Source organism: Anas acuta, chromosome 3, assembly GCF_963932015.1.
Source record: "Anas acuta chromosome 3, bAnaAcu1.1, whole genome shotgun sequence".
NCBI lineage: Eukaryota > Metazoa > Chordata > Aves > Anseriformes > Anatidae > Anas > Anas acuta.
In genome coordinates, this window is record NC_088981.1 from 62,731,768 (window position 1) to 62,758,006 (window position 26,239).

General features: G+C 39.2%; 2 protein-coding genes across 8 annotated transcripts in view; both read left to right on the forward strand.

The window, feature by feature from the left end:
* The window catches only part of MTCL3 (MTCL family member 3), a 39,955-nt gene extending 30,749 nt beyond the window's left edge, over positions 1–9,206 (forward strand). For 2 of the 7 annotated variants that reach the window (XM_068677494.1, XM_068677498.1), the window contains exons 7-8: positions 470–805; positions 9,100–9,206. In XM_068677494.1, the coding sequence (XP_068533595.1) occupies positions 470–580 (111 nt within the window). In that variant the 3' untranslated portion in view covers positions 581–805; positions 9,100–9,206. Of the gene's footprint in view, positions 1–81; positions 806–4,545; positions 4,641–7,779; positions 7,896–9,099 lie in introns of those variants that run through there. The other 5 variants (XM_068677496.1, XM_068677495.1, XM_068677497.1 and 2 more) reach the window with 5 other exon arrangements.
* KIAA0408 (KIAA0408 ortholog) lies at positions 9,068–23,989 on the forward strand. Its single transcript, XM_068677501.1, has 6 exons — positions 9,068–9,206; positions 13,378–13,575; positions 15,855–16,196; positions 16,543–16,622; positions 17,756–19,115; positions 21,065–23,989. Exons 2-6 carry the CDS (start codon positions 13,441–13,443, stop codon positions 21,236–21,238), a joined length of 2,091 nt encoding a protein of 696 aa, XP_068533602.1. The 5' UTR covers positions 9,068–9,206; positions 13,378–13,440; the 3' UTR covers positions 21,239–23,989.
* The last annotated feature ends 2,250 nt before the right edge of the window (positions 23,990–26,239 follow it).

Consider the following 26,239-nt stretch of genomic DNA (forward strand, 5'->3'; position numbering starts at 1 on the left):
AAAGTAGTTACCAGGTGAAGCTGAAAGCTATTATTTCTTATCCCTATGCTGACTAATTAGTCTCTTGTTTCCTTGTATCAGAAAGTCACAGACGCAGTGAGTTTGAAGCTAATCATTTACTATACATGTACTGCATGAAATCAAACAGAAAAGACATTTGGCATGCTCACTTTCTGATCTAGCAATACCTCTGAGCTTGTAGAGCTCCCATTAACTTAGAGGCAGAGCACTGCATGGGCTCATACAAATTTAAAGCAATCTAATTGGTATTTTCTCTGAAAAAATAACAGTAATAATTAAATTTGGCATTTCAACATTAGACCATGCAGAACTCCTACTGATGTCAATGGGAGATGGGCACTTGGTCCCTCCACAAGCATAGTCTGATTCACTATTTATTTTGTTAAAACTTTGGACTTGCTATTCCATTAATTGACTGTTCTCTTTGTCTTTGTATTTACTTTCCCAGATGTTCCAGCCTATCATTTTACTTATTCTCATCCTTGTATTATTTTCATCCCTTTCATACACAACAATATTTAAACTTGTCTTCCTTTTTACACTGTTTTTTGTACTGTAAGCCATTCATCATTTACTGTTCATTGTAGTATTATTTTCAGTTTGTTTATTTTGTCCACCCTCCAAGATAAGACGTGCAAGAGACATAGTTTCTGTAATAGCCACTGCTGTAAAAACACTGAAGACTACTTGTTTGCCAAACCTAAACCAAACCCCCAAAAAACTGAAAAAAGCACCCTGAAAATCATCCAGTTGAATAGAAAGACTGCTCATCACAGTGTTCCAGGTAAGCAAACATAAAAAGAATATTTTTCACTTTGCCTACTTTTTATCATTTTTGAATAAAATATTCTTGAGTGTCTGGAACCAATTTAATATTCATTAATTTGTACCAAATCAGAAGCAAAATAGAAATATGCAGAGTGGGCGTGAAGAGTCTGTTCCTTTTGTCTTCCCACTCAGAAAAAGAATTTGTATTCTAGCCACCTATGAATAGTGAAACCACATTTGATGTGTATTCTGAAATTGTATTTTACAGTCTGTATATATTTTGCCTGGTTTTAATGTTAATACTTTTCAGCACCGTATTAAGTGTATTAGACACCATGGAGGGACAAAATGAGAATGGAGATAGGACACTGATGTGGAAATGTGACAAGGAGCTGGAACCCTGAGAATGAGATACAAAAGGAGGTATCAGAGCAGGCAAGGATTCTTCTGAGAGATGTAGGCTGGCTGCGTTCTCTGCTCTAGAAAGGTGGTCACAATACAGTCTGAACTAAAGACAGTGAAGTCACCTTCCCTGACGCCAATTATCTTTTCTTAGCAACCTACTGCATTAGATAACATTTTCTTGTGTGCTCTGTAGCTACTAGGTCTCGGGGTTCTCTCCCTCCAGTTTGGGAATGAAGGAACATGGTAACTCTTGGCCTGCTGAGTGACCCTTGTTTAACCACGTGGATGGTGGTGAGCAATCATAGATCAGGGAGGCTTGTGTGCATCATCAGCCACTGAATATTTCTGTCTTGCCTACAAGAGGCTGCATAGAGAGCAGAGGCCACACATGATCTTCCTATAACACTGAACATAGGCAGTTACTACAAACACAAGATCTTCCACTGTGAAAACCTCATTTGAAGTGCCCCAATGGAGCTCAGTTTTATTTATTTTTTTCAACCTGTGTTGAAACCAGAGTCACACAAACTTGAATTCTCCAAAATTGATCATTTACAAGTGAGTGTATTAATGAAAGTCTCGTGCAGATGCCATGATAAAGGATCTAGTGAATAAAGCAGCTGCTTTTACAGCTGACAATAAGGACTTCCTTTCCATACCAGCACTCTGTTCACTTAATGTGTTCCTGTGTGAGAAGAGTTCACCTCCGTGCCTCTCTCCAACTAATCAGAATCCTGCCAAGGGCTGTATCCCACTACCTGAAATAGCAGAGACAATGTCTTTAGAGAAACCCCTTATAGGTAAGCTGAGGTTGGACAATAGAATTTATTTTAGAAGAACAAAAAAGATAGTAAACTTACTACTTTCAGTATTAAACAGAACTCTTAGTGTTCTCCGTATTTGTCTAGCTCTACTGTGTACTCTATGCATGTGTAGTAACACTGATCAGTTAAATCACTTAACCTTAATTTAATACAAATACTCCTATCAGGGGATATTGTTGTTTGTATTTATTTTGTAGTTATCAAGATATGGGTAAAAGAAATGATAGTCAACATATAAGTAGAGATTAATTGATAACCTCATCTGGTGTCCTGTTTAAAGAGAAAGTCAGGCCCAGGAGAGTTTGAAACTTTGAAGAGTTTCTAAAATGCTCTAATTTATGCTCAGTTGCTTAAAAGTTAAGTTACATATATTAGAAACTATTACAAGATATGGTCAGTCACAACTTACCTTCACAGTGAATTTCTGTAACCTTAAAGATAGTTCTCAAATCACTGAGCAAGGGCCTTTTTGCCGCTTTTGTCACAGTCAGATTTTGCAGCAACTGTTTGAAAAATTCTGTGGTGTTTTTTTTTTTTTTTTTTTTTCCTCATGGCTTTGCCATTTGGATATTAAAATATAATAGTTCTAGGCTTCAACTTGTCATATTAAATCTTAGAGCAAGACTGACTTTTTGAGTTTCTTTTTGTTTTACTGTTGCCCTTGGAAGAAGAAAAGATTAATTTTTTTCTTAAATGTTAGAGGCTCAGTCCCATAAAGGATGACAAATCATGCTCAAACCTGATCTGAAGTTCTAGGCTTTCAGGTTTTAACCTACACTTGTTTATGCCTTTCTCAGCCTTATATGTAGTCAAGATGATTAGAGAGAGTTTGCTTTACACTGAGTGGATCAGTAAGGATACTACTGTAAAATAGTAGGAAAGGTTAATACACTGAATTTATACATTGGATATGTCTTGGAAATAACTTGGAAAAGATTTGTGTCTTTCTAGGAAATCAGAAAAGTAACCATAAACCTATTGAGTCAAGAGGCCAAGAAGTCCTCTGCACAGAACTGGCAATTATATCTCCACTGATTAGTCATGGTGATTTTTTTTTCATGTAGTTTTAGATTTCCTTTATGTGAGTTGGACTCCTCATCCTAATTATGTCAAGCATCAAGAAAGCCAGTCAACGTTGAGACTTCTGGGGGCATTTAGGGATCTGTTGTAGAGGCTACAATCTGAAATTAAAGGATCCTGAAGCATCCAAAATCATTTTAGAAGGTCCCCACAGTCTTTGAATCTGTGATGAGCAAGAACAGTGAGGACCTCCGCAAACCTCAGTGCAGAGAAGGAACTACAGAGAAGGAGCTGGGGTTATTTAGCCTAGAGAAAAGAAGGCTCAAGGAGACCTTATCCTGCTCTACGACTACCTCAGACAAGGTTGTATTGGGGTGGACATTAGTCTCCCTTCCAAAGCAGCAAGTGATAGGGCAAGACGAAATGGCCTTAAGTTGTGCCAGGGGAGGTTTAGGTTGGATATTAGGAAAAAAAAAGTCCACTGGAAGGGTTATGGAACAGGCAGCCCAGGGAAGTGGTTGTGTTACCATCCCTGGAGATTTTCAAAAGACATGTAAGATGTGTTGCTTAGGGACATGGTTTAATGGTAGACTTGTCAGTGCTAGGTCTTTGGAGGTCTTTTCCAACCCAAATTATTCTATAATTCTATGAAATAAAAGGCATTCTTCATGTGCTGCATTCAGCTTGAAGGGAGTGATCAGAGCTGCTTAACTTTCACACTGGGTATTGCAGAGAATTTCACAGACCTCCATTTTTCACTATTTCAGAAGCCTCTGAGAAAGCTGATAAAATGAGTACAGACCCATAGCCAGAAGATAACATCTAGCCAATAAAATAAGAGTTCTGTGTTTTGCTAAATGGAAATAGCTTGGTCTCACAAAGAAATGTGACAGTTATACTTGCCAAGAAAGGCTGCAGATTTTCTCCTCTCAATTACTGGCCTGGTGGGCAAAGTTCACCTCAGAGGTGAGCGGATAAATGCAGCTGAACACGTTTGCATCCTCTAGCAGGAGTGCGTGGGAGTCAGACAGAGAAGAGCCAGACAGCACACTGCTGATTCATTAACTTGTCTGCCGCACAGCATCTCATTCTGAAGAGCAGTAATAAGAAGAATATAAGATTTCGCTTTTATGTGGCAACAAGCCAGATATGCCACATTACCTATCAGTTCAAATCTGTTATACCTATAGAGATTCACAAATCCCCTTCTGTAAGCAAAGTGCTTCTTAGAACGTGCTGCAATAGCAGAACATGGTGGGTATCACAGACTAAAGAAATGTTTATTGTTGCTCTCTAAAACCCATGATGAGAGAAGGTTAAATTAACCCAAATTTATACGTTTCTTCAAGTGAAAGGAAGGTGCTTCCACAATAAAAGGCACAGATTCTCCATAAGTAGGATTAATATTTTGAAGTCTTCTTTTATAGCATAAAACTCAAATGTTAAGGAAGTGAACGTGCATCATAAAGCTAACCAACCTTTTTATGAAGTATGTTTCCTCTCACAGATCACCACTGCAGTTACCCTGTGCAAGTCACCCCAAGTTATTTCATCAGCTGATGAAATGCAGTTCCTCTGAAGCACAACGTAGGAGTTGCACAAGTATGCAGTCCTATAAAACTGTGAGATACAATATCTACTGCTGCTAATAGGGCTATTAAAACAAATTTGGTAACACATTATGCTAGGGTGTAAATGTTGGAAATCTGATTTAAAAGTGCACGAAGAAGCTGTACAACATTTTACTGAAGGGGATGAAATTAAGCAACATGTTTTAAATGGGCACAGGAGTTTTATTCTGAGGATAGAACTAATGCGAAGCTGAATTTTGGCTGGATTCTGGGATTAATATTCTATTCTTGCAAAACACTTTACTAAATTTCAGCCTAAGGATCGCCTTATTTCTGCATTTCTCTGAAATATTAAATTTCTGTATCCTGCATTCCCAGGGAATTCATTCCACATTCTTTCAGAAAGAAGAGATCTTGCATATGTAGATCTAATTCTGATATTTTAACATTTGTATAAATTGGAAGTAAATCAGATGACTTTCTGTGTCACTTAGAATATAGATGCATTTTTTACTTCACTGCAAACAGAAAAATACAATTAATTTTCTTTCCTATTTAGAGTCAGCTCTGAACACCCTGAGAAAATACCTCTATAAATATTTTCTTTATTCTTACTGAAGAATTCCCATGATACTAGAAAGATCGTCTTCTCCAGGATCAGTGATATTTCTTTCAACCAAAAATATCTGTGCCTGAAGCTCCAGTTAGAGAGAGAATAAGTGTCTGCTGACACATGTCACCAGTGCTTCAGAATCAAAACCAGAAGAGAGCAGGTGCTATAGTGCAGAAATATGCCTGGCAGTCGGAAAAAAAGAAAATTGCCAAAAACATGGCTGTCTAAATATGTGTTATAAAAAGAGATGAACTGCACATGAACTTTGGGTGTTGTTTACAAAAACAAGCAGAGCTTTAGGATATTAGATGTCTTTCCCCTTAATCACCCCAGAATTTGATAGGTGAGTAGGAGACTTCTAAAGGCATCAGTATCAGGGGCCCAGTTCTCATTGGCTTACATTTCTGTCTCTGATTTAATGCCGAGGGAAGTGATATTCAAACCCAACTTTTGCCATTACACATGCGGTTGCCTATGGGGAAAATTACAGTGGCTCTATTTAAAGTAAACATCTAAAGTATCTGCCACCGATTTCCAATGTACCCTTGGAGAACTGGCATGACATAACACTTTGTTGGCTCTGTTTCTCCGTTAAGACAGATGCGAATGCAGAAGCGCACAATGGTTAGAGGAGGCAGAATTTGTGCTGCTTTCTGCCCGTTTCCTGAGATATATCCACAGCTGAGATGTATTTGCCAAAATTATTGAGGTGTAAATTGTAGTGTTCCAGGGATCTGGTGTAGTGATTGGGTTGACTGCAGTGACAGCAGTGCTGTTCTTCCCTTCTCTTACCCACTTGATGCTGACAGAACAACATGGGTGCGCTGTCACCAAGCTAGTACTAAAGGTGCTCTGAAATGGTCTTGGGCACAGGCTGTTATCCACAGCACACACTACCCGAGTATGTAATCAGATTATAGCCCATGCTGAAACTTGCACTCCTTTGTCTTCAGCCTTGTACAATGAAGAGAAATTTAGCAGAGGAGCTGATTAAAATGCCCTTGCACTTGTTCTGTTGAAGTGCTAACTTCTAACACAAGCTGAGCTGATACTAGGCATGGGCAAAGTGCACTTTGCCTATGGAAGGGATGTGTCAGAATTAATCAACCTACAATTTCCTTCCTGCTTATTTTGCCTGTACCAGATCCCAGAAAGCCACATTTGCCACTTTTTCTGGTGATATTGAAGGATGGACAGTTTGTGTTGGATGACTTTTCCCCCAGAGCAAAAGCCAAAGCCATTACTGCTACACTTAGGGTTGTGAGGAGCGCTGAGCCCAGGTTTTAATAGCTCACTTTTTTTTTTTTTTTTTTTTTTTATCCCAACTTTGCTCTTCTTTTCCCATATTGGAAGTTTAACATAGCCATTTGACCCATGCACAGAAACATTTAGTTTTCCCTAGCCAGCCTCGAGCTGTTTCTGAATTGTCCTTCCAGTGTGATGTGTAGGTCAGGAAATTTTCTTTCTCCAAATGTCATCCTGCAAAATAGTGTGAGTGAAACAGAGTTTGTGGCTATCCAGGACAACAGTAATGTCTGGCTTCCATGGGGGTTTAACTTCAGGGAGCCCAGGATATGAGGGAGCAGAGCTCCTTCATGGTCCTCATGAATGAAGCCCTCTGTCTCCTTAGTGAAAGCCAAGCACCTACACCTTCATGCAGATCCCCCCATCTCAGCAAAGGTTGGATGTGAAGCTGCAGTGTCACCTGGAGAGCCCCACTCAACTGAGTGGGGTCCAGCTCTACATGAGCCTCTCAGTCTCACACATTTCTAATTCCTCTCACTGTCAGAAATGCAGGATTTTGCCTGAGTGAAAACTCGAGGCTGTGATTTAGTCCATTGTTTCCTTTGCTTTTGCTGTGCTGTATTTCCAGGACTTGTCATAGCAAGATAAGGGACGTTGAGTTAGCAATATTAAATACACAAGGATAATAGCCAATACTGATGGGAAACGTATAAGAAAGAAAAGAAAAAAAAAAAAAAGGAAAAAAATACTGCTTCGTATTGTCTCCATTTGCAGGGGTGCAGCTGTGCTGGCTGCAGGGAGGAGCAGCACTGTGGCACCCAGCCTCCAGCTGCGTGCTCCGTTCTGCCCCCAGGCATTCGGCGTTGCTGCCAGCCATGGCAGCTGGCCTGCTTGGAAGTAACCTCCCCAAACAAGTCACACTTTTGCTTTATGACCGGGAAAACTGCAATTCCTCAGTAGTTGGAGGCTGAGGATTTTCTTCAGGAACATTCAGTCTCATACTTGGGGATCTTTGTTTGGTTTTAGATTGTCTGTAAAATTTTCACAAATGGCCCAAGTCCCATTATTTATGTTACATGGGGACAGAATAAGCACCCAAGTAATGTGTTTGCTGAGACTTACAGCTAGACCATATAAGGAGACAAAATGTGTTTTCACTGAAACCTGCTTTGGTATTTACTCTAAAATGTACCCAGAGCTAAAATCTGTGTGTTGTGTGTAGATTTTATCACACGTGCATCTTATTGTCCTGAGGAGGAGGGTGCTGACTAAGCAAGGAGGTGAGAATCATATCATGTCCTCTGTCTCCCAGATCCTCCTGTCATCAGCTGCCCTGCCCACAAAAATGTATATCACCCCTGCTTGGTGCATTTGAAGACAAACATCTGATGGGTCAATTTGCCCAGAGTTTTATGCTCCCTTAGTCAGGTACGTGGTGGCACCTCTCAGGGCCCACATGGGAACAAATGGTCCCTGAAATATGAGTTTTCTGGCTGTGGCTGTTCCCAATCACTGCCCACAGACACGAGTACCTGGTGTGTCAGCAGTACGTGTGCACAGCCCTGCCTGGGGTCTCCCTGGCTGTGCTGCAGGAGAGCAGTGTGACACACACATCGTGTGGCACAGCCTCGCTACCTGCACGAGGTGTGGTTAGCAGAGATGCAAGGAGGCAGCCAGAGCTCCTCGTGCTCAGAGTGGCTTCAGGGTCTCCTGCAAACTCTCACTTGCTGGGTCATTTCTGTCACACTCCCCTTCCCCTTCCCATGTCCCTTCCTGTGCTGACGATTGCTGTGGGCACTCCCAGTGCTTTACGTCCAGACTGAGGTGCTTTTGGACCTTCCTTGCTAGCCTTATGCCAGGGATGAATTTCCCTGTGCAAAGGAGATTCCGTTGGCTTTCAAGCACTTTGCTGAAACAAAAAGTATCCTAACAGACCAGAGAATCTGATCCAGAAAGCTTATAAAGTAGCAGGAATATTTGGGCATATCCCAAAGAAACCATTGTCACCATTCCCAGAATGCGGGACAGTAGGATTACACAATGCCCAGTAATTCTGCACTTTGTAAGTGATAGTATATGAATGCAGAAAAAGATTTTAGGGAGGAGTCTTGCTTTTAGCTCTTTAAGATAGCTATTAGCCAACTAAACTGCTTCTTTAAACAAACTCCCTTTACAAAGCATTTTATGAGGGTCAAGTTGCAAAGCTCAAAATGATTGCACTAAAAAATATAACCCTGGAAACTGGGTCTGGGAGACAGAAGAATCTTCCTTCACAACATGGACGCTAATAAAAGAAACCTAAAATTGCCTATTGTCATAGCTGTAATGTTAGCACTGGCTGCTTTGGCAAGCTTTAAAGACTGGACTGCACTATAAAACCTAAAAATGTCCTGGACTTGGAGTTGTTTACACAAAATATGAGGAGATATAAAGTTACAGAGCTGGGGGTTGGAAGAGATGGCTTTAAAGCCATCCTCCGTGCGCTGACGTCACGTGGAAGCCAGCTGCTGGGATGATGCTGAGCGGAACTGTTTTTCAGTTTGCAAAAGTTGTGGAGTTATTCAAAGAGAGTTGCAAATGCTGCCCCAAGTGAAAGGTTGTGCTTTGCTTAGCTTTCTTGTTTCTTTTCAAGATCAAGATCTGCAGAACTGGATCTCAGCTAGCTACGCGCTTCATTGCTTTCACTGCTGTTTAGAAATGGACTGAAAAACTTCTGAAGGATTTCTTATTCCATGAAAGGTATGGTTATGGTTTATTTGAAATCAGTAGGTTTGAACGGCTTTGAACAGTTAATATAATTTTAAAAAATGCAAATTGCTAATGTAACAAACAGTTATTTAAACATCTCCCTGATGTTTCTATTTATGTGTTATATGGTGTTTTATGTATAGTGCACATGTTTTTTATTCTTAGATAAAGACTCGGCATTAGTTTAGTCGGTTTCTTTAGTGCAAACACAGATATTTCAACAGAACAGGGATGACAGGTATCATACGAGCACTGGAGTTTCTGTTTCCTTCTTTCTCTTTTTCTCACTTTCTCTGTTTTCTTATTTTCTCTCTCCTCCTTCCTTCCCCCTCCCCTTATCCCTTTCTCCCTCTCTCTCTTTCTCTCTTTCAAATGTTGTTTCTTTCCAAGTATAAAGTGCACAGTATCATGGCACCTGACTCGCTTTTATAATTGAACAAATAAATTACTTTATAGTTTCTTTAGTCATCCAAAATATCAAAATATAGTACCTTGTAGGAAATATCTTTTTTTTTTTTTTTTTTTTTTTGTAAAATCAGTGGAAGTTTTGTATATCTAAATGGTCATGCACATCCAGTCTAATTAATCTCTGTTGAAAAATAACGTCTCCTCAGCTGATGTCACTGCAGATTATTTTAAGAAGTTAGTAAAATTTGATTTCAAACTGTTGTGCATCTTTAACTGGTAGATAAAAAAGACACAGATAGTAACGGTAATGCCAAATAATAACTTAAAACATTTTTGTTTGTTTGTTTGAAAGGAGGGAGGGCTAAAGGAAAAGTTAAGAGAAAACACAAATGATGCAGACAAAATTGATTATTTGTTTGAAGCTGATTGCTGCAATGAGCTTCTGACCTTGTCTAGGACATGCAGAATGTGCCAATACTGCAACAGCACAGATACTACTCTGATCCACACAGCAGATGAAAAAGTGTAATTTTTCATCCCTTTATGTTGCTTAAGCCATATGCAATATCCCTCGGGACATCTGGGTACACCATACAGAGAGAGGGTATACTACCTGAACTACACATGGGTTTCTATTGCTAGTAAGGAGTAAAACAAACAAACAAACAAACAAAACAAAACAAACAAACAAACAAACAAAAACACAATAAAGACCAAGGAAAAAAAAAAAAAAAAAAAAAACAGGAATAGAGCCACAGAAACAGGAGTTAAAACTCTCAGAGGAAATTACAATAGCAGTACAATAGCAGTTTTTTTCTCAGAGTTTATGTCAAGAGGATATCAGAGAAACATAAGCAATACAAGGTTTTTGTGGATCTTAGAGCTACAAGTAACTATCTGTAACTTTTGTTACTAGCCTTTTCACCTCTTCCAAGACTTGACTGCATTTTGATCATCTCAGGTTCTTTTTGTAATTACAGTCTCATATGAAACAGCTTGTAAATTGTTAAGATGAATGCAAACATAACAAAAGTAGTTCCCAGCACAAAGAAACCACCAGGGGCTTTTTTGATGATATATGCATGCTTGAAAGTGGTACATATCTTTTCTTTTATATATATATAAAATATATATATACATGTATGATGTATATATATATATGCATCATATATATATATATATATATATATATATATGATGTATAGTCTTGTGTTTCTTACTACTAATATGCTGCCAATTGAAGCATGGCCATTGCTACTTACAGTACACTGACAAAATCACCACTTCTGCAAGTTATAGACAGATTCTTTCTGCCTCTAGTTCATGACTTTACAGTGCTTGCACATTTCTGTTTCTTCCTGACACATATTTAACAGACTCCAGCGGAGCAGAATAAGTAGAGAGGTGACTTTTGTTTATTTCTCTGAGGTGTCTTGAGAAATAAAGGCATAAATGTAGCAAAATAAATAAATAAATAAAATCTACTAAAAATTATGACCTTTGAATTAACGAAGTGAGGAAGAACTGAAACAGTTGTAAAGTTATTTAGCAATAAGTGCCTAGATTGCAACAGATCTTAAGTTTTTTTTTGTAAGTTGTTTTATTTTTTTTTTTTTGTTGCTTTGTTATTGTAAGTTTTTTTTTGTAAATTGTTTTTGGTCAACACTTAGTGAAGTTTGGCACAAAGCTTTGGCCTGGAGAGCTGCAGTCTCTACAGCCTGGCCACCTTCCCTAAGGAGCCACAACCAAGCCAGTGCTTGACCTCTTTCATGATGAGAATGCTGTGTAGTCTTTGAGCAGCTCTTAATTTCAGGAAGTTTTATGTGTTTGTAAAACTGCCCCACACATTTTTAGGCAGGTGGAAGAAGAAGGGCCTGAAATCTGTTCATAAATAGTTGAGGGACAGATTGCCATGTCAGAGCTCGTAGGTAGGGGTGGGCCAAAGACTGAAAGAGTAAGCTCCAGTACCAGGTTATGTGCTGGCATGGTTACACTGCTACGAAACAGGCTAGCAGAGACGTTTGGAGAATAGCTAGCTTACTCTCTCAGTCCTCAGTCCCAACCTGTTTGAGGATTAATGGTTCTATAACCCCGGGGTTAGGTTTGGGACCAAGATGGCCTGGTCTGGTGGAAGATGCTGTAGGAGGCCTTCCTGTGACACAAACACATGGGGCTCAGTGGAGCTCTCTGCTCACTTGCTAATGAAAGAAGCTGACTCCAAGTTTGGCATCAGCTTACCAGTCAGTTGAAATAATGCAGACACTGGTAAGCACTGATTATATAGTAGCCACAGCTGAATCAACAAGACTTGCCCAATAAAATATGGGATGAAGAAGAACTGTGTGAAGCTCGAGGGCGAATTTTCACTACATCAAAGAAAATGTGGGTGGTAAAATGGGCTGTTCCTGTGAGCTGAGAGTCACTGACTGTCAGTCAGGGAAATGAACAAATTCCAGTAACATAAACTGGGGCTTACCTCTAGTTAACTCTCTGATAAGCCATTTGCCTGCCTGTACACTTGGTTTCTGGCGGGAGACCAAGGCAATGCACAGGCATTTTGTGATTAGAAGTCACAAAAAATTCCAGGTCCACCTAAATAACACAACAGCATGCCTTGAGAGCCAAAGTTAACAACTGAAGCATCAACGTGCATGTACTAGCCATTACACCACAGAATTCATTGTAACTGAATGAATGAGCATTACTTCTTACTTTGGCCTAGCTGGCATAGTAAGTGTGCTGACAGTAGTGGAGTTTCTACTGTAAGACTAACAAAGCACAAGGAATATCAGGCTCAGAAAATCTGTAACTGTTTTGCTCCAATGTCAAATGAGAAGATCCAAAATATTTCCTTTAAAATATGTGTTTGGTAGTTCTATTAATATTTTTTCATTCACACATACAAGGAAACCAAAGAGTTCTGAAGAGGATTGAGAAACTGAAGCACAAATGAGTGAAATATTCTGAGCAAGGTTTTGAAATAAATTTGAGTTAGTGCTCTTAGAGAACAATTTCCAGTTTTCTTTGTGCTAGTCCTAAAACTAACATTTATAGATGTAGATTTGTGAATCCAAAATACGTGAAATCTTTATAGATTAATGCTTTATGCCATGTGTGTTTGTTACCTGCTACTTGCTTTTCTCTTGACTTTTTCTTTCTAAAGCATTCATATAGCCATGAGAACTTTCTTCTTATGTCTCGTTTACAGCCTTAACTGCTAAAAGAATGTCATAGTCTTTTCCATGCTAAATGCGTGTGTGAAAGGAGTGTGACAGCAAACATGATACCTTCACACCTGCAGTTGTCTTTTGAACAAATGTAAATATAGCTTTCACCCTCAAGGGCAGACCTCACAGGATCCCAAGGTCCTGAAGTGCCATTCAGTATCACATAGACTCAAATTTCTTTGAAAGCATGTTTACAGTGAGTAGTAACATCAAAGATGTGAATTGGCCATGGTACACAGCCTGTTGTGGCAGACACTGGTGAATCCTGTGATGCTGGCTGTGCATCCCTCCTCTTCTCAGACTGGGCCCGTCTACCCCTAGGTTAGTGTCCTGTAACACTGTTTTTCATCTTCCAGTCATACTGCAGATATATATCATGCAATCTTGTACTGCTCTCTCTTGCAAGCTCATTTACATTAATTATTTGGTTGTGGTATTTTAGCTCTTTTTTTTTTTTTCTTTTTTTTTTTTTTTTTTCTGGAAGCTAGATTCAAAGACAAATAAGACTTATTCTGATAAACTTTCAGGAAACATTCAGGGAAGAAAGAAAAAAGCAGAGCTATCTTGTTGCTGTTACACAGACTGTAACCATGGACCTGCGTAAACAACTGGAGAATACAGAGAGGAACTGGAATAAGGAGAAGATGGAGCTGCTGGAGAGATTTGACAATGAAAGGAAAGAATGGGAATGTCAGTGGAAGGTCATGCAGAAAAAAATTGAAGAGGTACTTCTAAACAAAACTCTGAACACGGACATTTTTTCTTGAGTCTTTTCAGTGACTGGAGGTCACTTTGATTTATTTTTCTCTGAGTTATATCCTATCTTCTATCTGTCACTGGGATTTTGTTATAGCTGATGGTAGGATACAGAGCCTGGTGTTAATCAGCATTTGCCATTTTTCATTTAATATTCACAAATACGATGTAGGAGGTTAAATGTAACTCTGTCAAGTTTGCTGTATTGTTGGCTATATATACCGCTGCCAGTTCTTCTGGCCATGAGCCACAGTGCTCATTTTATACATGTTCAGACACGCTGAACAGATCTGCACGTATGCGGTTTAGGAAAATGCATATTTAGTAACAAAAAAATCTAGGTATTGTAATTCTCTGGAAAAAAAAAAAAAGGGGGGGGGGGAAGGGAGTTACATGGCACAAGTGTGTTAGAACAAATGGTAATGTTAAAAAAGTAAGCCATACATCAAACGCTGTATGATGCAGAACTTTTCTGGCTAGAACCTGCTCCATTTATGGACAGCATTTAGTAGAGAAAACGGCTACAATAAATAGTATGAAAGCCCTGACACCACTTGTGTTTACACATACTAACAAATACTCACTCTGTGCCATTTGTAAGGCATCTCCTTCCAGAAATAGTTTAGGTAATTTTTTGTTACTCTTTTATCTCCAAATTGTCACTTCAACAGAACCCTCTGACACTGAAATGCATAAATGGAATCTGCTTTAGCAACATACAGAGACAAGCTTTTTCATCACTGAGCTTTCCACATTTTTCATGCTAATATACGCATGGAGTAGTTTTGCTTGCTCTCTGCCAACACCTCCCTGTGGCTGAGCAGCACAGGAATGTATGGCAGAGACTGCTTACAAGGAAGTACGAGAAGGAAAACGAATTGCAGCCATATACTGCCCTCAGCATACAACATAACTCCATAATGTCAGCTCTCCCATATATTACCTACAGTTTTTACAGACTTTGGTGTGACAGTCTCCGCTGCATTTTGTCCTTTGTGTTAAGACATTTCTTTGCTGTCTTACCTAATTTTACCACCAAAGTGAGGGGGCTTCAAAAGTTAGTTGTGTATATTGAAAATAAGCTTGTTAGGTTTATGAGCGGTTTTCAAATGACAATAATGTGTTGTGAAAAGGTATTCTGATTATTAGTAGTTCTGACAATGTCAGTGAAGGCCATGTTTGTTCAATGTTTTTTATTAGCATATGGATTATAAAAGTATGACAGAGAAAAAAAGATAGAGAATGGAATGGAGCTGAAGGGAATGGATGAGGCAAATAGCTGAGTATTGCAGGACCAGACAAAACTAGAGATGATACCCCAAGTTTATTGGTATCCTAAGGTCCCTTCTTAAGCTATGTCTGTAACTAGCTACCCTTGATTTCAGTTGCCTGATGTTTCTTCACTAAAAGCCACAAGGGTGGAGAAGAGGGGAGATGCCTTTTAAATGCCATCATCTGTAGAGGGTTTTCCTCAACAAAACTTGTGCTACCTTATCAACTTGTAATTTCATTTGGTAGTTTTCTCTACCCCAGTAAATACTAACTTGGTTCATGGATTCCTCCAGGAAGACCTACGTGATTTAGGAGATGATATTGCTAAGTTACGAGGTAGTATCCTTCCTTCTTATTGCTGTGCTGAACCCATATGGAGCCCTCATTTCCTCATTTCTAGGAAATTACAAAGTTTAGTCCTCAGGTTTCATGAGCAGCTGGGCTTTGTGAGTGAATTTGAGAGTTTAGGATGAGGTCAAGTGTCAAGTCTCTGAACATGAGAATACTTCAGATCCACAGCACTACCCATGAAATGTCCACATGTTCTTCACGTTGTCATTCTTTTTCACCATCTTTCCAAAAGCCGTTGGGTTGGCCTTATACACTGTGAAAGAGCAGGCAGATGGCTGTCTAGAGGTGCTTGCTTTGTGCTTTCTTCATAAAAGCAAGTTAAGAATGAATGTTTATAAAGAGCCATGGGATACTTGGCACAAGAAGTGATACTGTAAGCAGAAGAGGTTTTTATGATGTTGCTATTTTTTCTACTTTATAATTTGTCAAAGTTCCCTGGTTTTGATGTGCTGGGTAACAGGAACTAACACCTTTTCATTTACTAATAAAGCTACTGGGTCTTAGCAGACAGTGTGAAAGAAAATAAAGGGGTGACAGCTTTTGCCAAATATGCCATTCTGGACTTATCACTGAGTCATAGAGAAGAGCTCTGTGATTTAATAGAAAGTTGTATTGTTTTTTTCAGCTTTACCAGGAGGTAAAACTTAGAAGGGAGAACAACATGAACGTCCATGATAATAAGGCCATTCAGAGCAAGATGCCGCAGCTGTCCATGCATTCCCCTACTTCAGAAGAGAGTGACACAGTGGAGCTGAACTATCAACACAATGTGGTAAATGACAGGATGGAAAAAGGGAGTTTGCTCAGTAAAACAGGACCTGAAGGTAAAGAAGCCAGAGCCAAGAGCAAAAACAATATTCTGCTAATGGACAATTTGGCCTTTGAGAACCATGAGGAACCTGAAGACAGTATCAGCATCAGAACTTCCAAGAAAAATGCCAAGAATTATATTGGTGATCTCAATGTAGTAAGTAAAGTCTACCATGTTTCAATTATAAGGGTGAGGAAAATACTGAGAGCTTTGGCCTGCCAGGGTTAACCTGAAGAACTGATCTTCCATATTTTATTTTTGCGGACATTTTATTTCCTCTACTTCCTACTCAGTTTGCCATTGTTGTGTGTCTTACCACTGTTTAAATGTGCTAACAGCATGCACTTTACATCAGTTCCTAACTGGGGGGCATTTTAATATCTTTCACTTTGCTAATTCCCTTTGCTGTGAATCTTAAATTCAAATCACCACAAGTTTCAAAATAATTCTGGAGATACCATTTAAAGGCTTATATTAAAAGACTATTCTTATATTTACAAAGGCTCTTAAAGAACTTGCCAGAGTTAGTGAAGAATTATGCAGCTATCAAGAGGAAATTCGAAAGAAGTCTAACCACAGAAGGTAAAAACATACTTGGACTCTTTATCTTAGAGGAAGAAAATTAATAATGAAGTTGTGTTCCTGTTCACTTTGAAGGGAGGTTTGCTCTTGAATTTATTAGCAGCTGAGCAGTTTCTATCCTCTCAGTCTTTCAGTGCATAAAACTTTCAAATTAAATTTGCTGAAATATAATAAAAGGCCATGTTTTACTAGAAGAATTTAGTTTATCTGTAGATCCTACAAAACGAGATAAGTACTTGTATGAGATGGCATTGTACGTGTTTTTCTAATGGATTTATAGAGGTTTGGGAAAGTGAACAGATATTTCTCTTTGCCCTGGTGCTGTTTCCATGCAATTCTGTACAATGTTGTATGGGTATGGTTGGGAGGTTTCTTAAACCCAGATTTAGCCTTAAATATTGGAGATATGTCAGGGAATTATAATCCAAGACTGCGAAGAAAGCAAGAGAAGGAAGAACGATCATACATTTGTATGAATGGAAAGATAGTAAACCACACCCTGAAAAGTACAGTAAATGAATATTCCATCATCTGTTAAAAATTCAATGCTCATGGTCTCTTTTAGCAAGCTAAACACCAGACTTTCTCTTGAGTAGTGCATAAATGCTCAGAAGGTAAGACTGTACCCATGATCTGACATGGTGTGACACATCATGAAAGAGATGGAGATGGGCTATGTCTAATCTATGATTAATCTATGACTGCTGAGCTCCCTAGGAAATCTGCACATAGCAAGCTCACATGCACCCAAAGATGAGAGGGACTCCTTACACTCCCCTATGCAACCATACAGTCAATGTGCTGCCTGTCACTAAGTTTTTATTGCCACTATCCTTGCTATTGGACAGTTAAGGAAACAACTAGTCATCTGACTATCTATCACTAAAAACTCTGAAAAATAATTTTAGTGTCAAGAGAAAGGAACACAAAATTCCCTGGGTTGAGCTTTCTTCAAATTCTTCATGTATTTTTCAAATATGTTGTATGTATCAGCTGCAGCAAAACCACTCCCAAATCCTTTTAAGTAGCCAGCATTAAAACACCTGCTCTCAGAAAGAATGGATCCATGCTGAGGTCCCCTGGGGGAAAACCCTTATTGCTCATCCCTAAAATACCTCTTCTTTTATGTCCAGAATGAAGTCACTTCCTTTCCTGGGGGAATTTGAAGAAACCCAAAACACAGTTATTCTGCCTGAGATGAACCATGTGGCCAGCAGTGAATCACAGACTTCAGCTGCTTTTGAAACAGAGGAGCATAATAATAGGAAGAATCTGATGAGCTCCAGCAAGGGTTTGAAGGACATGTCCTATGGTGGTCTTATTGGTGACGGAGGAGCAGACTTCAGACCTTGGCAAAAGAAAGAAGCTCCACCAGTTCCTCCACGGAGCACTTCTCGACACCTAGCAAATTCACTTTCTGCAGTAGTACAGCTTTCTGAAGCACCCATGAGAGATCCGGGCATCAAAAGCACTTGCAAAGTTCAGGACTGTAGAAGTGGAAGGAAACTGTTGAATCCATTGCCTATAAATCAAAATGAAACCGCAGTGACAAATGAAGGGCAGACTGTGAAAGGTCCTGTGGTGGTAACTGCTGCAATACCTGTAACCAAAAATGAGTGCAATGTACCAACAAGTTTCTGCCACAACACGTGGGCATATGATGCTGGCAAAGACAGTAAAAGTGAGTCCTCCCCACTGTCATCCCAGAAAAGTTGCTCAGATGGAAATATGGCCCAAAGCAACAAGATGCACCAGAAACAAAATCCCAAGTCTCATAGCAGTCTTTTTTACAGTAATGACTTTTATGCCCCTGCTACCCTGCACAGTGATCTTTTGGGAGACTGTAGGTATACTTTGGGAAAGACCCCAAGAAATGAAACTTTAGCAGCAAAGATTGATGAGTTTAACCGGACTGTATTTCACACAGATAAACGTAGCAATGCTTTGCAAGAAAACATGGTGATTCGAACAGCATCAGAAGATCACAAACCCTGCAGCCCACCTTGTGACTCTGCTATTAGCAGGACAGAAACTGTAGATACATCTTGTGTTTCAAATCCTGAATTGTCTGCACAAAAGGAAAAAGAAACCAGCAACCCCAGCAAAGCTGTCAGATCAGCAGGGCAACAAAAGCAAGTAAATGGACTTCCAAGTACTAGCAGTTATAGACACATGCTTCATGAGCATGACTGGAGACCAAGTAATTTATCCGGTCGCCCGCGTTCAGCTGACTCAAGGTCAAACTATGGTGTTGTTGAAAAGCTTTTGAAAAACTATGAAAAATCCACAGTGACTTCTCCATGTAATGAAAAACACTGCAAAGATAAGTGGACACGGGCAAACACTGAATCCACCGATGGGGGTTGTGAGATGTTGAGTCAGTATTTAGAAATGCTTCAGATTGAGCAAGGAAAGCAAGAATTTCCGAGGAATTCAGCCAGGCATATTGGGCAGCAACTCAAGCAAGGAAAGGAGAGACAGAAGTTACCAGAGGTAAGGTTCATAAGAATGGCAAGAGCAAAATAGTTCAGTTTCGTACCGAGCTTCAGATTCTAATGTGAGGCAAGCTAACCTGACAGTGTAAATAATTACATAAAAATAGATTATTTAGGCCAGGATCTGGATGAATGAGGAGGATTTTCATTGAAGATAATAGAGTTTTAGGCAGAAGCATGTAAGTAAGCATGACCAGTGAAGATGTGTGCCAGATTCTCCTCTCTGCTGCTGCTGCGTAAAACTAGATTTTAACTGCAGTACAGTTATTCAAGGACTGAACTAATGAAAATTGCAATCAGATTTTAACTCACTCCCCTCTTCCTTTAGCTGGCTAGATATTTCATAAGACTTTCCAGAAGTCTTAAGCACACTGTCATGTCAAAATCCTAGAGGAGACATGATTCTTCAGTCCTGGGTGCTGCTTGTTTCAGGATTTTCTTGGAACTGCCTTTGAAAATGGGTGCTGTAGCTTCCTTAAAGCTTCCAGTATTAAAATGACCTCCTCTTACTCATGTCTCAGTTCCAGGCTTGTCCTATATATTCAAGAATAGGCTCACAGGAACAGAAGAGTATGGCATAACTAATTAATTTATATTTGGCAGAAATGTATTTGCAAAAGTTTAGAAGTATTGCCTTTGCCAACATTCTTTCTTAATGAGAAAAGAAACAGATGTGTTTGTGTTGTTTTTTTTGTTTTTTTGTTTTTTTCAAATATACTATAAGTTACAGGTTTTATGAAAGGCCACAAAGAAAGAAAAATCAGTTTTTCTGAAGAGCTCCTTGGCCAAAGAACACAAATAGACATGCCCCTTAGCATCTCAGAAAAGAGAAGGCAAATGTGTTCAGAGCCGAGAAACTTAAATGGGTTTAGACTGTCAGCTGGTATGCCTTAAACTGTCACAAATTCACAGACTTCAGTGGAGCCATGTGAATTTAAACAGCTGAGAATCTGACCATATAGATTTTCTACTGCTTGTCTTTATGTCAGCCTCTTGCAGCATCTTGTTTAGCAGAAATACCTTTGCTACAGCATAGAGGAAAACCTCTGATTTCTTTTTTATCCAGTGAGAGTTTGATAGGAAAATGAAATTTCATCAATAAGTATGTAGGGAAGAAATAATGATCAGATAATGGCTGAATTTATGTTGATATCAGCCAAGAATAACTTTTCTAAGCCAATTGGATCATTTTATCCACTCACTTTACGTTGCTCACACTTTATATAGCTGTTTATGTTGTATAAAGTGTGGGATACTGCCTGATTAGGGGGTACCATTCTAAGTCCAGCAGCATTCATGTCACAGAGGTGTAAGGAACTACACGTGGCATGAGGCATGGAGGAATTTGGTTTATTTTCATTATTTCAGATTTACATCACTGTAGCTAATATCAAAGTCTGTTGTTTTTCTGGTGTATATAAGGCTCTGCGTGCAGACATGACACTGCATTAATAAATAATCATTCTGAATTATTTACCAAGAGTAAACAGCTTCATGCTGTGCTAATGGAAAAAGAGTTCTCAGCAAGATGTGACTGCTGAAAAAGGATTTATCAGAAAGTGCTTGAAAGTCCATAGACCACACTCCAGTAATGTAAGATGGCATTCTGACTTCTATGTGTAGAACAGTATACAGAGTTCATTCACAAATCTTCCAAAAAGGAAAATAAATAAACAGGGAATGTTCAGTTCTGTCTTGCATTAACATTTTGTCCCTTTCCTTGCATCTGACACTTGTCTCCACATTTTTTAAACTGCCATTGATGCGAGAAGCCCTATACATAGAAGTAGCTGTTCTTTTCCATTCTGTTAATTGCTGCGTTCCTTTAATAGCTTCAGACCACCTGCTCTGTGGTCATCCTAAATGTCTTCCTACATTCCTATTGCATTCCACAAAAGACTTTTGTGCCCTAATGTGTTAAAGCAAGGAGCTGCCTTTGTGTTCCAGATATCTGTGCCAGCTAAATGTTCAAGTGGGAAGGGTTTCTCCCGACCAGCCCGACCAGCAAATCGACGTTTACCTTCCAGATGGGCATCGAGATCACCGTCAGCACCGCCTGCTATGAGAAGGACGGCATACAACTGCTCTGTCTCCTTTCGTTCAGAGACTTCAGTAGTCTGAACCCAGAGATGGGTTGGGTGGTGTTGCAAAAGCTCTGCACCTCATTGTAACTGTGTTTGACATGTTACAGTGACCAGTTCTACCCTATCCTATCTTGTCCAAGAATGACCCCATCACATGCCGGACAAAACATTTCGAATCTTAGGTCGTCATCATGGTCTTCAGTGTTTTTATTAAGATGGAACAACTATATCCCTGGTTTTCTCCTTTTTTTTTTCTTTTTTTTTTTTAGTACTAGCTCACAAAGAGTTTATTTGGAGTGGCATCTTCCTTAATTTGCCAATCAATTTTGAGTTGGAACAATGTATAGTGCTGTATATTCTGACTCTTCTGCAAACAGCAGAACGTAAAGCTGTATGCATGATCATGTGTTTGTAGGTGCATGTGTTGGACTAGGAAGTATACAGGTCTGTATTTAGAAGAGAAAAACTGTGCTAGTGTTGACATTGAAACTACAACCTATATGCCGACATATATATATATATACTTTGTGTTATTTTAAAAAGTTTGAAATATACAGTCCTGATGACATTTATATTTTGTATATCTTTTACATAGGTTCACAGGTGTAGTATTTAATGTACAAAAACTAAATATGCATTTTTGTGACTGATTGCAGCGATAATGCCTTGCACAATATGTATCTGAAGCAGACTAGCTCGACTGATTTGTCAGTCATGGCATCCTTGTTCAGTTTCCTAACCCTTATGATACTAGGTCAAAATACCCAGACATATTTTTTCTGAATTAAAATATTATATGATTTGTAATACATTAACCTTTTTCAGCACCAGAGACATTCCTGAAATGACCGAATCCCTCTAAAAAGCTTAAATGCGCCATTATATATATAGCATACAGTAAACACTTCGGTAGTTTCAACTAGCGTAACATACAATTTATGAAGGGAAGATAAGGGTTGTATATGCTCAATTCTGTGAAACTTATTTTTCCTTCTAGCGCTATACTTTGAGGTTTGGCAAAGTCAGAGAACAATGGACTTGTTTACTCTCACTCAAGGCAGGAGAACAAGGACCGTTGTTGTTCCCAGTGCTGCAGGCACACTCCTTTTTTACTCTCCTCCTAGACTAGAGTGCCTGAGCCACTTGCTAATGTACCGCTCCCTGACTGACTCGTGGCAGTCAGTTACGAAGTTTACGTGCACTCTGGCAACAAGCTGCATCTAGTACGGAAATACTGCATCAAGATATCATCACAGTGGTGCCAGAAATCCCAGGCAAATGGCATTGGAAGTGTGTTTTTGCTATCACCTGACTCGGCATTATGGGCCATTGCGATGATGTGTACAGAGCCTGGCTTGTTCCTCCCCACAGTGTGAAAGAAACACAGATACTACCCAGACTCTTGCTGAAAAGACGGTGTCCCTCATCCTGGAATTTTTGCACCCTTTTCAAAGCTGTTGCTGGATGCGTAGTGTGGTAAAGATGATATATGTCGCCTTTAAACAACATGTCTAGGTTAAAAGGAGTAAAGAGGTGCTTCAACATCAGCCTAATCTTGTCTTGCAACTTTTCTTCTTCTCCTGGAGAAACACAGTGTGTTCAAAGGAATTTCAGAAATCATCCCAGGATCCATTAATGTGCACATTTCATATGTGAATGTAAAAAGGATTTCAGAGAGGGTATAGGCTTTTGTCCTAGTGAATTGTTTGTGTGGCAATATAGGGAAAATTAGTTGTGCTTAATTTGATAGTGATATATTGTCTTACTCCAATCATGATAAGAATCCACACCTTTTTGCTTCCTTTTAGGGCCTTATTCTTCTTTCCTCTGCATGACTATAGTTTTGCAGAGAGAGAAAGCAGAAGACAGCTTGTTCTGAGCAATATACCCTCCAAGGTAGTATCAATAACTTTTTGGGCAAGCCAGTGTTGGATTGAGCAAGTATTAGAGCCATAAATCCAACCTTAGCCACGCTGTCATGGCTGCCTGATTGGCAAAAGCATGCTCAGAATAATTTGCCCAGTCTTAACTTCCTGGTACTTTCTATGTGTGAGTGGCAGGAAACCCCATAACAATTTATGAAGGCTTCAAATGGATCTACAATTCATCAAAATTCACTTGGACATTATTGCAAAGTAATTACTGGAAATTGTATAAGGACAGAGAATCTTGAAGAAAATATACAATTTGGACAGAGGCAAAAATCCGTGTGCTCAAGTGAAAAATCAAGAGTATTATAAATGTTCTTGTTTGACCTAATTTAGAGATTGCACTCCATTAGCTTCCTTAGAACTAGAAAAATTACAAATGATTTATAGTGAATTGGGAACATTGCTTAAAAGTTTATCTAACTGTGGAAACCGGCAAACTGAAATGCCTTGCAAATTGACCTTTTAAATGCCTAAGTAGCTGAGCAGCTTTAAATGCCTAAAGCTGAGGAAAGGGTAATGTGAGAGAACTGTAAAATTATGGTTCTTAATTTCAGAATGCTGACTGCAATCAAACTTCCTTCAGTTACCTTTATGGTAATGTTAAGCAGTTTTGTTCTAAAAAATGGTGGTGCACTTTTGTTTGACGAATGTAACTACGAAAGAGTTTCCCTTAATTAATCAGTGAAGGTGTTTCTTTAGCTCACTTAATTTTATTTATTTATTTTTTGGTTGCTTTGGACATATATCACATTGTTGAATAACAGAGAAAGGATCAAATACTTACAACATTCCCTGATGTATGTAAGTTTAATGAACAGAAGGTTTTTGAAATAAAGAATAAGTCCATTTTGTCAAGATTTTCTGTGTCCATCTAATTATAGACATGATTCTGATGCCTGAAATTATCAAAACTGGTGATTTAGGTCTGTAGGTGGCTAGATGAATATACCAATTTTAGAAACTTGCTGCTGAAGCTATTTAAATATCCTTTTCAGTCATACCCATGACAGGGCCAGTGCAGTGCACTGCTGTGAGTTTTTTAGTTCCCAGAACTGTGATTACTGAACCATAGTACTGGCTTCATTGCACTTGCTGTAGGAGGAAAGAGCTCCAGGTTCCCCCATATGACGGGAAAATGTAGTTATCTTGGAAGCTCTTGGGCAAAAGAGGCTCTATACACATGCACACAGATACACTAGTAAAAGAACCATAAATAGCCTAGGTAGAATCAACTCTACTTATTACATAATGCTGGTGTCGCCTACAGAAGCTGATTGTTTTCTAAGCCATTTTTTAAAATAAGTTTTTATTATTCTTCTATACGCCATCTCAAGTCTTAACGTTGATACAGAGTCTTCTTACCTGTGCTTTGAACGAGTCTGGGATCTTGTGAGTGTATGCTTAGGGGCACTGAAATAAATGCAGCAGGGAATTTTCAAAGTGTAAAAACCTTAAACCAAGTAATAGGGCAGGCACATTAAAGGGCACCCTCTTGCACACGAGAAATCAGCTGCCCACTGAAATATTTATAAGCTGATGGAGACATCATCTTTCCCTCAAACTCTTTTAGGGAGGACCACGGTGTGGAGGAAACACACAGGGAAGAGTGGGTCAGGCCTTGGCTCCATATACAACATAGCAGGCCACCCGAGTGCTGCAAAACCTCTGGATATTGTTCCTCAAAGACAGAATATATTTCCCCTAAATGTTTTATCTTTACAGTTTTAGTGATAGACTTCTTATATATCTTTAAAACGTTGCTGAAGGGATGAACTTTGCTTGTTCTCCATCAACAATGCAATTCTCTTTGACTGTTACTGTAAAGGAGTTAACTGTTATGTATAGCAAAGAACTGGCAATCAATGTAATATAACTCTCCAGAGCACTCAGAGCACCAGTTTATTGCTCCAGTTGTCTACTTAAGAACTTGTACCTGTAAATAAGAATTTTCTATCCAAATGTCTTCAACAGCATTTTAGCGAGCTCCACAGCAGCCCAGCAGGTAGGCCATTTCCCTCAGAGTTTTGTTGTTTCTGGACCGAGCCTAAATTTCCTAGCATGAGAGAACTTATGCAATTCTCACAGTCCTGCTATGCAAAGAATTCCTTTGGCTTTGAGACCTGCAGCGTACAGCTGTAGCAATTATACTGCTGATATTCTCTATTGAATGGATCTGTTGTGGACTCTTTGATTGTGTACATGCTTTTTAAACTGGAAGGCAGAATGCATTTCATCTTGGTGCACTAAATCAAAGCCCCTTGTTGACTCTGGCCTTTCCATCCCTCCTTGATTCCTGGTGGATGTATATTTTTAGGTTGTTTATTGCCACTGCTCTTTATGTATATGCCATACCACAGGACTTCCTATTTGTACCACCAACAAAATATTTTTTGACAGCCTGTTCTTAAAAATGCTGATAGAATTATTGCCATTCACAAATATATTAGAACTTGTTGGTTCGCTTTACTGAAAATGCAATTTCTTCATCAACTGTTAATGGCATCAGTATATAAAACCTGTTGCTCTTGCTTTCTGAAACGATGATTGATCTGCTTGTGAGGCTTGCTTCTACCCCTTAACCAACATTTCTTTTCTGTTTTGCAAAGTGCTTGTGTCAGCAGATATGTGTTCCTGACGTGTACGGTTCGTTCATTGGCTGTGTGGCTATGGGAGCTCATACCTAAGGGTGCCTTGCAAACTGTGTTACTCTACAGAGAACTGTATTGGCTTTTCGGGAGTGTAAGGAGACTTGAACCCTCAATAAGATCAAAGTGAACGTGTGCAAATAAAAGCCAGAAAGGAAACAGATCAATCAAATAGGAGGCTGTAACACTTGTAATGATTGCTGTGGCTAGTTCTTTGCTTCTGATGGAAGATGTCTGTGTGCTGCCTGCTTCATACCGCCTGGAACTTCCCGTAATGTGCTGTCTTCTCTCAATTAGCATCCTTGTATGTACCCTTTTCCCATTTTGTGAGCCGATAATAGCAAGAGATACTGAAATGGATGTCAGATTAATACCAATCCTTCCTTTTCCCATATCTGATGGTGTGGTGGTTATTGAGGAATGCCTTTTTCATTTGTTAATCCTTTCATTAGCAGCAGTTGG

What these genes read in the sequence shown, in the direction of transcription:
- KIAA0408 (XM_068677501.1), top strand. Translation starts at nt 13,441, where the DNA reads ATGGACCTGCGTAAACAACTGGAGAATACAGAGAGGAACTGGAATAAG. An exon ending in TGCAGAAAAAAATTGAAGAG is followed by an intron (nt 13,576 to 15,854) that starts GTACTTCTAAAC and finishes TGTTTTTTTCAG; the next exon opens with CTTTACCAGGAGGTAAAACT. An exon ending in ATATTGGTGATCTCAATGTA is followed by an intron (nt 16,197 to 16,542) that starts GTAAGTAAAGTC and finishes ATATTTACAAAG; the next exon opens with GCTCTTAAAGAACTTGCCAG.